The 16,477-nt window shown below is 40.6% G+C and overlaps 1 protein-coding gene across 3 annotated transcripts in view; it reads right to left on the bottom strand.

Annotated features, from left to right (window-relative positions):
• The window catches only part of AQP9 (aquaporin 9), a 45,965-nt gene that overhangs the window by 12,074 nt on the left and 17,414 nt on the right, over positions 1–16,477 (bottom strand). For all 3 annotated transcript variants that reach the window (XM_057719790.1, XM_057719791.1, XM_057719792.1), the window contains exon 2: positions 3,081–3,207. In XM_057719790.1, the coding sequence (XP_057575773.1) occupies positions 3,081–3,207 (127 nt within the window). The remainder of the gene's footprint in view (positions 1–3,080; positions 3,208–16,477) is intronic.

Here is a 16,477-nt window from a genome sequence, read left to right as displayed (position 1 = left end):
ACTATTACATTTAGAATGGGTAAGCAGCAGGATCCTCCTTAATAGCTCAGGGAACTATATTATATTCAATATCCTGGGATAAACCATAATGGAAAAGAATATAAAAAAAGAATGTATATATGTGTATAACTGAGTCACTTTGCTGTACAGCAGAGACTGGCATAACACTGTAAATCAACTATACTTCAGTTAAAAAAAAATGAAGAAAAAAAGATCTGAGAGTTGAAGAAATAAATAGTCAGAGGCCCTTATTTAGAAAGCTCAGACTGCAAAGATCTACAGAGGGAAAGTTGTTTGGAGGTCAGAGAGGGCGCACCTGGGAGGGTGCTTTGCAAAGCAATGAGCAGAGTTTCTCCTTGCAGAGATGAGTGATCACTTGACTTAGCCGAAGGACAAAGCAGAGCAGTGCAGTGGAAAGAACATGAGTGCTAGAGTCAGAGAGGGCTGCACCCACATCTTGGCGCGCCAAGGCGGTTGTGATGACCAGATTATTCACACAAAGAGCCCGGGGGTGTAGCTGGAGCCCCCAGGGCCTGAGATGACAGTCTTACATGAGCAGGGTGAGCTCGTCCACGGTTCTAGCCTAGATGAGTCCCCTCCTCCCCACCACCCACAGACAGCTCTCTGATGGGGACAGTCTTCATATTTTATTTGTCATTAAGCAAAGCTACTTTGCTTTTTCAGTGAGTTTTTATTGCTTATGAAATGCTACATCAAAAACAACTGCCATCATCTAGGTACAAGTTGGCAGTGTAAACACTTTGTGAGGGATGGTGCATAATTAGGGCGTTATGAGTTCTGATTGGCCAGATTGGATTGCCAGACTACTGGCAAGTTCACAAAGGAGCAGGGTGCAGTAACTGCCGTGCAGTAAGGTAATGCTTTATGTTCCAAACCAGATGTCCGCTGACCTTACCAGTCTGGACCACAAAGTGGGATCCCATTTATGCTTATGCCTAATATACGTTGGTTATTTTGGGAATTCCCAAAAGGAGCCTCACATGTGCCCACAAACCAGTATGTTAGTGGCAGCCACTGTGAGAAAGTCACCTCCGCCACACAATCTTCCTCTCTTGTTCCTGGGCTGCTGAAGCCAATAGTGAGTCTGCACTGATGTCATTAATGGGCCAGTGTGTTGTCTGTGCACGTTCCCCCCGTTATTAGGGAGCCTGAATATCACTAGGTTCTAAACAGAGATGAGGAGATAAGCTCCCTTTCCAACTCAATGCTACCTTATATCAGCCAGGCTCAGAAATTGCTCTCCTTGCATTTTGAGATCTCATAGTCTCTCATACACAATTTGGACAACTCCTGTGCCTCGCCCAGAAACAACCTGTTGTGAAAACAGTCCCATCAGTTCTGGCCCTTACTCCTCTGAGTGCAGGGGCTTAACCCCAGTCTAAAGGCCGTATGGGAAGACTCCACACCATCCTTTACTCCCTCTTCCCCTTCCTGCCAGTCCCTGTCCCTTTTCCTCCTATGGTGACTCCAGATATATCAATGGATGCAAACAGACATTGACAGCGGTGGTGGTGAAGGATGTTAGCTACATTGGTAGGGTCTGGGACCAATTTATCCTAAGTAAATATTTGATGATATTTAATTCAGGGTGTTATGCAGGTGAAATACTGCAAAACCACATCTCCACCTTGAAAAAAATAGCTGAGAATATGCTCACATTTATATTGCGTGGTTTGTGGAAACCACACTTGTGTGAATGCGGTTGAGAATGTGTAGGGGGAGGCAGTGGAGCATCCTGCATGCTTATTTGAAGCCTAGAGTGTGTTCTGTGTCTGGTGTCAAGGCCTGCACTGTAATTAAACCTTGGCTCATTCAGGGTGGTCCCCTGGTTATTCTTGTGTCTTAGGGAGGCAGTACAGGGCTGGGATTGCAGCAAAGGCTCAGCAAGAGTTTGAACAGAAACACTGTTCATACCAAACAAACCACATATACAAGAATCTGTAACCCAGGCTGTGCCAAGATCTGAGTCCACCTGTGATATGAAAAGGCTGCCGTTCAGCAAATGATTGTTCCAGGTGCCTAACCCCTGGAGGCTCTAAGGGGTCTGGCCAATCATTCTTCAGTGCTCCAATGGCAGAACTTGAGCTGCAGCCAGCTCAACTGCAGCATCCTCCAGCTGGACCATACTGCCCATAGGCCCTGCCTGTACTGCCCTTCCCATAGTAGACCACTGGAAATGTTGTATCATAATGGGGACCTGTGCTTTGCTGTTATGTAGACCTGGGTCAGATCTTTGATCTGCCTCTTTACCACATGTGGGACTTTTGGCAGTTTATTCAATTCCTTGGAGCTCCAGTTTTCTCTGTAGAGTGGACAATAATACCTGCCTCAGAGTGCTGCTGAAGAAGAGAGAGGAGATGAAGCATGCACAGCATCCAGCACAGTGCCCAGCACGCAGGGGTTCCCTTCTTCCCTTGTCACCAACAGTCTTGCCGTAGTGTTCTGAGTCCCCAGACAAGGCTGCTGAAGATCCCACAAGCCTCCGGTAAGTGGATCACCTCCACAGTTCCTTCCTAGGGTCCCAGGCTGCATTAAATATCATTTCATTTTGCTTCTCAGAACCTTGAGAATGGCTTCTAATTAGCCTACCACTCAGGGCAGAATTGGACCAACACCTTCTGACTAGTCCTGCACCTCCATGAAAGCACTAGTGATTTCACAAATGACCTAGGCTCTCTCTGATTGCTATGGATAAAGGTCCAGGGAATTGCCTCTGTTGGAGTGATGTTCACTGGGCTGTTCACAGCATATCTGGAAAGTGGTTTCCCAGCGTGGGGTAGAGCTAGTAAAAGATTGCATTGACAGATGAAGAATGCAACTCAGCGGTCAGTTCTGAGTTCCAACCCTCATCTCTGTCTCTTGCTACATGTTGCCTTTGCGCAACTCACTTACCGTTTGCTGGCCATTTAAATTTTGTCATCTATAAAAATAGAATCAAATATATATTCTTACAGGACTATTGAGATATAAAAAAATTAAGGTATGTAAAGTGCCCAGAACTGTGCTGGTACATTGGAATGGTGGAGTTAATACTAGCTATTATTATTTCTGTTACTTACCAGAGACACCTCCAGCAACATAAATGGCCATGACAACTGCCATTGGGAATCCAATATTGATAGTGATGGCTCCTCCAAGATGTCCTCGACTGAGGACAGCTTGGGCAACAGAGCCACATCCAAGGACCTAGAATGAGAGGAAACTTAACAAGTGAGTGAAGATGGCCACTATCAAAGACAATGGAAAGTCACAGTAACAAGAAGCATTTTTCAAGCACACTCATGGGTTGGGCTGCCACAAGCCTCATAACCTTCCAGGTGTGCACAGATGGCAAAATGATGGTCCCAAGGCTGCATCTGGCTTCCCGAAGAGTTTTGTTAGGCCTGCCTAGTGTTAAAATTTTGTATGAATTTATAAATCGGGTAATTTAGTTGGAGATATAAGTATAAACACAGCTGATTCACTTTGTTGTACAGCAGAAACTGGCACAACAATGTAAAGCAATTATACTCCAATAAAGAGCTTAAAAAAAAAAGAAGTAATCATTGCATTATATATAATAATATATATATCAAATCATGTATGTATAAATCATATACATATTATAATGATATATATATCAAATCATTATGTTGTAAAACTGAAATTAATATAATGGTGTATGTCAATTATACTTCGAAAGGAAGGAAGCGAGGGAGGGAGGCAGGAACAGAGGAAGGAAGGAAGGAAGGAAGATTTGGTGAAGGAGGGCTATTGGGAAAGATGAAACAGTCACATACAAGTTTGGTAGGAAAACAACAGGACAACAAGTGACTCTCAGCCATTGTCATGCTGTGGTTTAAGGAGCCAGTATGGTCCTGGAGGAATAAGTTCTGGGCTGCAGGATCATTAGATCATTGCTCTTAGATGTCAAGTAGCCGAACTTTTTCTAGAATACAGATCCTAGTTTGGGTTTCATAACTAAAGAAGAGCAACTCACGGGAGGGAGGGCTCAGGGTCAAGTGAGGGATACTATTTAAGGGCATATGAAGAAAGCTTTCAGGAATAAATGTATTTAAGGAACAAGAGATTAAGAATGTAAAGACTTCTTATCAGGAAGATGATAACCAGCTATTGTATCTCGTCCCAAAGGGATGAGAAGGGAAGTCTGCCCCTGAAGTATGAGAGGCCGCACATAAACCATTTCCTGAGAGTGATGAATGAGCCCCAAATAGCTCCCCTGGGACCTGTGTGTGGAGTCCTTCAGAGACATACAATTTACAAACAAGGGATATTTAATACACACAGAATGGTTTTGGTTTACGCCTCCCTAAAGGCAGAGAAATTACCTAGGTGATCTTTTAACGTCCCCTCCAGTCTCTGATTCTAAGATATATTGACTTAGCTCTAACTGCTAGACAGTAGGGAGATGTAGGACTTGACATCTTGAAGGAAGTGCTGGGGCTGTACATCACAAGCACAGGGCTGTCTTTGACATTAATCACAGGCTCCAGACTCAGTGCTGAGAGCTAAATAAAGTTGCAGCAGGAACGTGTTCCCTTTTCTCTTTTCAGAAAACACAAAAATCCCCTGGGTTCATTTCACAGCCTACCAATGTCACCTAGACTTTACACTATTTTTTCTAGGGTGCCTATCTCTTATAATAACTGTCAGAATTAAAACCACACTGCTATCTTTCCTACTTTTTAATTTAAAGCCAATTAATTGCCCTGGGCACTACTTCCAAGCTAACTGGCATTTTGGTAGCATCTTCTGAAAAGAGGAAAAAAATATTCCTGACAGCTAAGATGATCTGATTTAGACAACTGATGATAAGAAGAGACACATCCAGACATGGGCCAGTCCTGAGCTATTACTACTTTCCAAATAAACGTCTTCCCTCTTTTATGGTCTGATGTTCATGCACTTGTGACAGTCTACAGGGGGCAGAAAAGCTTTAAATGGCCCGAGTGGACCTGGGGAGGCTTCCGTCCTGTCAAACTTCATTGTGATTAATACTCTTCTCTTCCATCCTAGATGCTGAAATTGGTTTTTTGTTCTTTTCTAGGGAAGATAACTGATACTGTGCACTACAGGAAAGGAGCAGAGAAATGAACAAGGTAAGGGCTTTCGTTACCCTACTCAGAAGATTTAAGCCCATATTGACATCATTGCTTCTTAATTTTTAGCTACATTAATTACAGCCTGAAAGGAAGACCGGCAATTGCCTGCTAGTGTCTTCCCTTGCCTGCCTCCTCCCACTTGCATTCAGAGGACCACGGAAACAGATCTTGAGTGTTCTAGTGGTATCATGGTCCGATTGCTAGGGAATTGGTCACCCACTCTAGTTTCCTTCTTCTGTGTGCCCACTGTAATTTTTTTTCCTTAAAAGAAAATGAGAGAACTGTCGTTTATGGTATTACTGATAGAATTTCCAACATGATTCCGTGCTCTAACTCTTAAGAACTGCCATACTCTTCACCTTCTTAGAAAGAGCCATCTTGTCTCATTTTTTCTGGTCTCCCTATCCAGAAATCTTTTTTGGACTCATCGCCCTTTCATATTCTTCTCACTAAACCTAACCTCTTTTCTCTGAAATTCACTTGTCCTGTCCATACTGAACAATTAATATTTAGTTGTTTTCCAAGTGCTTGATCTTGATTTCCTTATCTAGAAAACAATCTCTAAAATTCCTTTACATACGAACAGGCAATAATATGCTAGTCTGTTCTGTTTCCTTGGATGTGTGTTTCCCAAGTCCACCACCCACTCCTCCTATGCATGCCATCCACAGATCTCAAATGTCTCTTCCACCTTCTTGCCAGGATCCAGCACCTACCTTCTCCAGAAGACTTAGAAAAATCACAAAACCATGTAGTGGAGGGACGGTATTACAAAGCCATGGATCTAGTCTTCACTGTGCCCCCCAAAGTCTTCATTCATTTTTCATTCATATTCTCCCAATGGTGTCACCAAGCCTTGTCTTTTCTCACTAGCCCAAGACACTTGAGCCCCTTTCTGAAAATAATACCTCTTTCTACTTGACTCAGTACCTGTAAGTGTCTTTGAAGATCAATGGCAATTCAGAATATTACATAAACATTATGTTTCAGTTATTCAGTGCTACGTAACTAACTATTCCCAAACTTAGTGGTTTAAAATGGTAACATTTATTTTGCTTGTGAATCTGTCATTTGGGTGAGATTTGGTAGAGCATCTTATCTCTGCTCCATTTGGTATCTAATATGACGGTTCAAAACTTGAAGGACTGGAATTATCTGAAGGCTCACATAGTCACTTGTCTAGTGGTTGATGTCGGCTGTCAGCTGATGCCTCAGCTGGGGCATTGGCCAACACATCTTCAAATGGCCTCTGTGTGGCTAGGCTGGGTTCCAGCGGTGAGCACTGTATAGCCTCCAGAGCCTGCATTCTTAAGCTCTGCATCATGCTACCTCTCAGCCATAGCACGACTCTGGTTCTGAACTTGATAGCACACAAATTGCAGTATCCTAAATAGGCATTAACCTGGCCCATGTTGGTTACCTTTAGGAATAGGGAGCTCATTATCACATCAGGTAGCTTGTTCTAAATATTTTTGGTGTTTCAGTGGTTGGGGAGTTCTTCCTTATGTGAAGTTGGAGTCTTTCTTCCTGTAACTTCTTTTCACTAGCTCCTGGCTTACTCTTGGGACCTCAGAGAAGAAGCCTCTTTTACACACCAGGCATTCCAATAAATGGAGGAAACAAAAAGTCCTCCCTGAGTTCTCTTCTGCTGGATGTTTGTCCCTTCATCTTTGATCCCTCGGGCTCCTCAGATTCCCAGTGAGGCTCCCCTGGATAAGCTCTAGGTTGTTAGCACCCCTCTTAAAACCCAGAGCCCAGGAATGGGCACAATCCCCCCTCATTTGTTGTAAGCTTTTAAAAATGTTTATTATTTAAGACTAAAAATCCTGTGCAGGTTCCTTAGAGAGAATATGAGGAATACATAAAAATATAAAGAAAAAATCCCAATCACAATGCCTTTACCTATGAACAGACATTATAAAACATTTTGCCTCATTTCTCCCCAGTAATTTAAAAAATATTTATTTATTCATTAAAGTATAATTGACCTACAATACTGTGTTAATTCCAGGTATACAACACAATGATTCATTATTTTCTTACATTACAAAATGATCACCACAAGTGTAGTTACCATCTGTCCCCATACAAACTTATTACAACATTACTGACTATGTTCCCATGCTGTACTTTTCATCCCTGTGACTCATTTATTTTGTAACTAGAAGTTTGTATCTCTCAACTTCCGTCACCTATTTCACTCATCCCTGCACCGCCCTTCCCTTTGGCAACCACCTGTTTGTTCTCTATATCTATGAGTCTGTTGCTGTTTGTTATGTTTGTTCATTTTGATTTTAGATTCTCTGTCTGACTTATTTTACCTAGTATAATACCCTCAAAGTCCATCCATATTTTCACAAATGGCAAGATTTCATTCTTTTGTATGGTTGAGTAATGTTCCATTGCATATACCTACCACATCTTCTTTATTCATTACTCTGTTGATGGACTCTTAGGTTGCTTCCATATCTTGGCTATTGTAAATAATGCTGCAATGAACATAGGGGTGCATATAACTTTTCAAATTAGTGTTTTTATTTTCTTTGGGTAAATACCCAGGAATGGAGTTGCTGGATCATGTGGTAGTTTTATTTTTTATTTTTAGGGAAACCTCCATCCTGTTTTCTATAGTGGCTGCACCAATTTACAATCCCACCAACAATGCATGAAGGTTCCCTTTTCACCACATCCTTGCCAACACTTGTTATTTGTTGTCTTTTCAATGATGGCCATTTTAACAGGTGTGAGGTGACACCTCATTGTGGTTTTGATTTGCATTTCCCTGATGATTAGTGTTGTTGATCATCTTTTCATGTGTCAGCTAACCATCTGTATGTATTCTCTGGAAAAATGTCTATTGAGGTCCTATACACATTTGTTTTTCTGATGTTGAGTTGTATGAGTTCTTCGCATGTTTAGGATATTAACCCCTTATCAGATATATCGTTTGCAAATGTATTCTATTTTGTAGGCAATCCTCTCTTATTTGTGCATCACATTATGACATGGTAATTAATCACATACCTTCTGCTCATTGCTTCTATTGCCATCTAGTGGGGCACTCAACCACAGGATGTAATTCAACTGTTCACACATTAATGCCTGGTTTTCCCAATTTTGTAAGATACTCAAGATCATGTTATAAATTTCTTTGTCTTTCAACAGCATTTGGTATATTTGGAGGTAATTAAATCACCAGATCCTGCGTGTTATTTCTAGTTATGACACTTGGTGTCTGTGTAAATGGACATGTTACTTCTCAACCTCAGCTTGGTCATCTATTAAAAAATAATACCTGCCAGGCTTGTTTCATAGGATTGTTCAGTAAAGGTTCAAATGGGATTTTGGTTCAAGATGGCAGAGTAGAAGCATGTGTGCTCACTCTCTCCTGAGAGAGCGCTGGAATCACAACTAACTGCTAAACAATCATCTATAAGAAGGCACTGGAACTCACCAAAAAAGATACCCCACATCCAGAGACAAAGGAGAAGCTTCAATGAGATGGTAGGAGGGGTGCAATCACGATAAAATCAAATCCCATAACTGCTGGGTGGGTGACTCACAAACTAGAGAACAGTTATACCACAGAAGTCCACCCACTGGAGTGAGGGTTCTGAGCCCCACATCAGGCTTTCCAACCTGGGGGTCTGGCAACAGGAGGAGGAATCCCCAGAGAATCAGATTTTGAAGGCCAGTGGGATTTGATTGCAGGACTTCCACAGAACTGGGGAAACAGAGACTCCATTCTTGGAGGGCACAGAAAAAGTAATGTGTGCACCAGGACCCGGGGGAAGGAGCAGTGACCCCATAGGAGACTGAACCAGATCTACCTGCTGGTGTTGGAGGGTTGCCTGAGAGGTGGGGGATGCTGTGGCTCACCATGGGAATGGGGATGCTGGTGGAAAGGGTTCTGGGAAGTGCTCATTGGCATGAGCCCTCCCAGGAGTCCACCATTAGCCCTGCCAAAGAGCCTGTAAGCTCCAGTGCTGGGTTGCCTCAGGCCAAACAACCAACAGGGTGGGAACTCAGCACCACCCATCAGCAGACAAGTGGATTAAAGTTTTACTGAGCTCTGCCCACCAGAGCAACACCGAGCCCTACCCACCACCAGTCCCTCCCATTAGAAAGCATGCCCAAGCCTCTGAGATAGCTTCATCCACTAGAGAGAGGGCAGAGAGCAGTAGCAAGAAGAACTATAATCCTGCAGCCTGTGGAAGGAAAACCACAGCCACAGAAAGATAGAGAAAATGAAAAGGCAGAGGACTTTGTACCAGATGAAGGAACAAGATAAACCCCCAGAAAAACAACTAAATGAAGAGAGGATAGGCACCCTTCCAGAAAAAGAATTCAGAATAATGATAGTGAAGAGGTTCCAGGGCTTTGAAAAAAGACTGGTTGCAAAGATCGAGAAGAATAGCAGAATAACTGAGACAGAAGGACGGATAAATGACTTGGAAGACAGAATGGTGGAAATAACTGCTGTGGAACAGAATAAAAAAAAAAGAATGAAAATAAATGAAGACAGCCTAAGAGACCTCAGTGACAACTTAAACACACCAAGATTCACATTATAGGGGTCCCAGATGGAGAAGAGAGAGAGAAAGGACCCAAGAAAATCTTTGAAGAGATTATAGTCGAAAACTTCCCTAACGTGGGAAAGGAAATAGTGAACCAAGTCCAGGAAGTGCAAAGAGTCCCAGGCAGGATAAACCCAAGGAGAAACATGCCAAGACACATAGTGGTTAAATTGAAAAAAGTTACAGACAGAGAAAAGTTAATAAAAGCAACAAGGGAAAAACGACAAATAACATACAAGGGAACTCCCATAAGGTTAACCGCTGATTTTTCAGCAGAAACTCTGCAAGCCAGAAGGGAATGGCATGATATAGTCAAGGAGATGAAAGGGAAGAACCTACAACTAAGAATAGTCTACCCAGCAAGGATCTCATTCAGATTCAGCGGAGAAATCAAAAGCTTTACAGGCAAGCAAAAGCTAAGAAAATTCACCACCACCAAACCAGCCCTACAACAAATGCTAGAGGAACTTCTCTAAGTGGGAAACACAAGAGAAGAAAAGGACCTACAAAAAAAAACCCTCCAAAACAATTAAGAAAATGATAATAAGAACATACATATCGATAATTACCTTGAATATAAATGGACTAAATGCTCCAACCAAAAGACACAGATTGGCTGAATGGATACAAAAACAAGACCCATATATATGCTGTCTACAAGAGACCCATTTCAGATCTAGGGACACATACAAACTGCTAGTGAGGGGATAGAAAAAGATATTCCATGCAAATGGAAATCAAAAGAAAGCTGGAGTAACAATTCTCATATCAGATAAAACAGACTTTAAAATAAAGAATGTTGCAAGAGACAAGAAAGGACACTACATAATGATCAAGGGGTCAATTCAAGAAGAGGATATAACAACTATAAATTATATATACATGCAGTGTAGGAGCACCTCAATACATAAGGCAAATGCTAACAACTATGAAAGAGGAAATCAACAGTAACACAATAATAGTGGGGGACTTTAACACCCCACTTACACCAATGGACAGATCATCCACACAGAAAATTAATAAGGAAACACAAGTTTTAAATGACACGATAGACTAGCTAAATTTAATTAATATCTATAGGACATTCCATCCAAAAACAGCAGATTACACGTTCTTCTCAAGTGCACACAGAACATTCTCCAGGATAGATCACAATTTGGGTCACAAATCAAGCCTTGGAAAATTCAAGAAAATTGAAATTGTATCAAGCATCTTTTCCAACCAAAATGCTATGAGATTAGAAATCAATTACAGGAAAAAAACTGTAAAAAACAGACACAGATGGAGACTAAACAATATGCTATGAAATAACCAAGAGATCAGTGAAGAAATCAAAGAGGAAATCAAAAAATACCTAGAGACAAATGACAATGAAAACACAACGATCCAAAAACCTATGGGATGCAGCAAAGGCAGTTCTAAGAGGGAAATTTATAGCAATACAATCCTACCTCAAGAAACAAGAAAAATCCCAAATAAACAATCTAACCTTACACCTAAAGAAACTAGAGAAAGAAGAGCAAACAAAACCCAAAGTCAGTAGACAGAGAGAAATCCTAAAGATCAGAGCAGAAATAAATGAAATAGAAACAAAGAAAACAATAGCAAAGATCAATAAAACTAAAAGCTGGTTCTTTGAGAGGATAAATAAAATTGATAAACCTCTAGCCAGACTCAAAAAGAGGGAGAGGACTCAAATCAATAAAATTAGAAGTGAAACAGGAGAAGTTACAACGGACACCACAGAAATAAAAAGCACCATAAGAGACTACTACAAGCAGCTATATGCCAATAAAATGGACAACCTGGATGAAATGGACAGATTCTTAGAAAGGTATAACCTTCCAACACTGAATCAGGAAGACATAGAAAATATGAACAGACCAATCACAAGTAATGAAATTGAAACTGTGATTAAAAATCTCCCAACAAACAAAAGTCCAAGACCAGATAGATTCACAGGTGAATTTTATCAAACATTTAGAGACAAGCTAACACCCATCCTTCTCAAACTCTTCCAAAAAACTGCAGAGGAAGGAACACTCCCAAACTCATTCTACGAGGCCACCATCACTGTGATACCCAAACCAGACAAAGATAGTACAAAAAAAGGAAATTACAGACCAATATCACTGATGAATTTAGATGAAAAAATTCTCAACAAAATACTAGCCAACAGAATCCAACAACACATTAACAGTATCATACACCATGATCAAGTGGGGTTTATCCCTGGAATGCAAGGATTCTTCAATATACACAAATCAATCAATGTGATACACCATATTAACACATTGAAGAATAAAAACCATGTGATTATCCCAATAGATGCAGAGAAAGTTTTAACAAAATTCAAAACCCATTTATGAAAAAAACTCTCCAGAAAGTGAGAAGGAACCTACCTCAACATAATACAGGCCATATATGACAAACCCACAGCAAACATCATTCTCAATGGTGAAAAACTGAAAGCATTCTCTCTAAGATCAGGAACAAAACAAGGATGTCCACTCTCTCCACTACTATTCAACATAGTTTGGGAAGTTTTAGCCACAGCAATCAGAGAAGAAAAAGAAATAAAAGGAATCCAAATAGGAAAAGAAGAAGTGAAACTGTCACTGTTTGCAGGTGACATGATACTATACATAGAAAATCCTAAAGATGCCACCAGAAAACTACTTGAGCTAATAATCAATGAATCTGGTAAAGTTGCAGGATACAAAATTAATACAGAGAAATCTCTTGCATTTCTGTACACTAACAACAAAAGTTTAGAAAGAGAAATTAAGGAAACAATCCCATTCACCATTGCAACAAAAAGAATAAAATACCTAGGAATAAACCTAACTAAGGAGGTAAAAGACCTATACTCAGAAAACTATAAGACACTGATGAAAGAAATCAAAGATGACACAAACAGATTGAGAGGTATACCATGTTCTTGGACTGGAAGAATCAACATTGTGAAAATGACTATACTACCCAAAGCAATCTACAGTTTCAATGCAATCCTTATCAAAATACCAATGGCATTTTTTACAGAACTAGAACAAAAAATTTTGTGATTTGTATGGAGACACAAAAGAGCCCCAATAGCCAAAGCAATCTTGAGGGAGAAAAAAAAAATGGAGCTAGAGAAATCAGATTCCCTCATTCAGACTATACTACAAAGCTACAGTAATCAAGACAGTATGGTACTGGCACAAAACCAGAAATATAGATCAATGGAACAGGATAGAAAGCCCAGAGATAAACCCACAACATATGGTCACCTTATCTTTGACAAAGGAGGCAAATATACATTGGAGAAAAGGCAGTCTCTTCAATAAGTGGTGCTGGGAAAACTGGACAGCTATATGTAAAAGAATGAAATTAGAACACTCCTTAACACCATACACAAAAATAAACTCAAAATGGATTAAAGAGCTAAATGTAAGGCCAGACACTATAAAACTCCTAGAGGAAAACATAGGAAGAGCACTTTTTGACATAAATCACAGCAAGATCTTTTTTGACCCACCTCCTAGAGTAATGGAAATAAAATCAAAAATAAACAAGTGGGACCTAATGAAACTTAAAAGTTTTTGCACTGCAAAGGAAATTATAAACAAGATGAAAAGACAACCCTCAGAATGGGAGAAAATATTTGCAAATGAATTAAAAGACAAAGGATTAATCTCCAAAATATATAAACAGTTCATGCAGCTCAATAAAAAAAAAAACAACCCAGTCAAAAAATGGGTAGAAGACCTAAATAGGTATTTCTCCAAAGAAGACATATGGATGGCCAAGATGCACATCACTAATTATTAGAGAAATGCAAATCAAAACTACAGTGAGGTATCACCTCACTCCGGTTAGAATGGGCATCATCAGAAAATCTACAAACAGTAAATGCTGGAGAGGGTGTGGAGAAAAAGGAATGCTCTTGCACTGTTGGTGGGAATGTAAATTGACACAGCCACTATGGAGAACCCTATGGAGGTTCCTTAAAAAACTAAAAATAGAACTACCATATGACCCAGCAATCCCACTGCTGAGCATATACCCAGGAAAAACCATAATTCAAAAAGACTCATGCACCCCAGTGTTCATTGCAGCACTATTTACAATAGCGAGGACATGGAAGCAACCTAAAAGTCCATCAACAGATGAATGGATAAGGAAGATGTGGTACATATATTCAATGGAATATTACTTAGCAGTGAAAAGGAACGAAATTGGGATATTTGTAGAGACACGGATGGACCTATAGACTGTCATACAGAGTGAAGTAAGTCAAAGAGAAAAACAGATATCGCATACTAACACATATATGCGGAATCAAGAAAAATGGTATAGATCAACCGGTTTGCAAGGCAGAAATAGAGACACACATGTAGAGAACAAACATACGGACACCAAGGGGGGAAAGCTGCGGGGGGTGGGGGGGCGGTTGGGGTAGGATGAACTGGGAAATTGGGATTGCCATATACACATTACTACTAAGAAAAAAATATCAAATTTTACACTTTAAATATATGCAGTTTATTGTATGTCAATTGTATCTCAATTAAAGATCTGGGGAAAAAAATGTTCAAATGGAATAACCTTAATGAAGGCACTCTTTAAACAACACAGGATAATAATAGCTGTAGGATATTATTGCCTTTGGTATAAACTCAAAATGGAAACCCCAATCCAGGATTAAAAATAAGACAAAGGGACTCATGAACTTAACCACTAACTCACTGCCTGGCAATAAAAATGGGAGAGGAAACACATCTATAACAGATATTAGAGATAGCTGCTATTTCATTGCAAACATGAGATCAAAATTTGTAGGGAGAGGGGAAGTGGGAAACTGACAAGAACTTCAAGGTGTTTTGCATTTTTGTGATTACTATTCAAAGATAGGTTGTTTCATAGCTGGCAGGATTTTAGTGCTTTTGGTAATAATGCAACACTAGCAAAGAGGAGGGGTAAATACCATTGCTGTCAGGTTCCATGCATGGCGGGACTGGAAGAAAGAATTTCAGTGGAAAAGGAAGAAAGACATTTGAAAGGCAGACTCCTACAAAAGATCGATTGGTGACTGGGGTACCCCCAGTCATTCCCAGTAACCCAGGCCGTATGTTCTGGAATCTTCTGGTATTCCTTCCTCTTCTCTCCCATGGCCACCCATAGTCAATCATTCCTAAATCTTCTGAGCCTTCTTCTGTGGCCTCTAACCATTGTCCCCACTTCCAGTGTCTCCCCACTCAGTGGCCATGCCAGATGAAGCACAACTTTCATACTCTCCCACCCCCATTGCTCAGGAAATGCCAGCGCAAATCCCTCAGCCTGATACTCAGGGCCTTGCCTCCTGATCCCCAGCCACTTTCCACCCAGTGTTCTTCAGCATAAATCTCTGCATCAGCCAGGCCGGCATCCCAGTCACTTAAGAGTCCTTTGAACTCATGACACTCCTTTCCACCTCTGCACACCTGCTTTTGCTGTCCCTTCCAGCAGAATATCTTTTCTGCATTTTTCCCAAGCAAAACCAATCTATTCTTAACACTGAGCTAAAATGCTACCTTTTCTGTAATGCTTCTATATAGTCCATGCTCAAACAATATTTATGAAAGATATTAAAATATCTAAACAAGGAGGAAAAAATCTTGCATAAAATGTCTTTTCAAGAGAAAATGTTAGTTGGAGGGTAAGATGTAAAAAGTGGGACATGTAATTTCTAAGACATACCACTTAGGACTGCTGGGAAGTTCCCGACTGAGCCGTGAACCCTATGACAGGCTGATTACTGGACACAATGTGGAACCTCACGTGATAAAGTGATTATTATGAACTGAAATGCTGGAGATGAGGAGACAGAGTAATGAGTACACAGATTTTATTTCATTTGAGCCTTCTGAAATCTCCTTTGCATATACTACCTCCTTTAAAGTGTAAACCAAGACTTCCCTAGCACAGAACATAGTGTGAAACAGACACTCAAAATATTTGTTCAGGGAGTGTGTAAAAACCGAGCCCTTTCAGAAAAGCAGTTAGTGAAGGTTAGGGATTGCTTAGCAAAACGTTGGCAAATGCATGCACCCTGGAGCCAGGGATCACCTGGGAGCCTTGCAGTGATCACAGGCAGTCTGTGATTCCCTGTGCACGTCAACATTGTCCAAAGGAGGAAAAACTTAACATGTCTTGTATCTACCTTTGTGTTTCAGCATTTTCAGAATTAATGGATACTAAAAGAACAGCTGTATCCTATACAGTTCCTGAAAAAAATTTTAAAGTTGAAAGGAGCTCCTTGGGAAACATTGTCATAGACTTTGGAATAAAGGTTTTATGAAAGGTTGAGTATCCTTACTCATCTGTTTAGGGTAACATGAGTAAAGGAATACAAATACCAGCCACCATCTGTTGTGTGTGTGCTTTGTGCCAACTTCCATGCTGAGTGCTCTACCTGTATTACCTCATCATTGTCCCAGTAACTTATGATCACCCTGAAAGGGAAGTATTATTATCTCCATTTTATGGATGAGGAAATTGAGATTGGGGAAGGCCAAGCAATTTTCCCAATGTTGCATAATAAAAGTATGTAATCCTAGGTCTGTCTTAGGATTTGATCCTAGGTCTGTCTTAGTCAGAGGACTGTGCTCCTAACCATAACATATTGGACAGAGCAAGAGGTCATCAGAAGCAACCAATGCCCCCAGGAATTCACGGAAGTTTTCAGGGAGGACACAGCATTTTCCACAGGAAGTGAGATGGGGGAACCAGTTTCCCTATCTGCATACTGGGAGT

Source organism: Hippopotamus amphibius, chromosome 2, assembly GCF_030028045.1.
Source record: "Hippopotamus amphibius kiboko isolate mHipAmp2 chromosome 2, mHipAmp2.hap2, whole genome shotgun sequence".
Classification (NCBI taxonomy): Eukaryota; Metazoa; Chordata; class Mammalia; order Artiodactyla; family Hippopotamidae; genus Hippopotamus; species Hippopotamus amphibius.
Note: the sequence above shows the minus strand (reverse complement) of the source record. Positions and strands in the feature narration are given on the sequence as shown.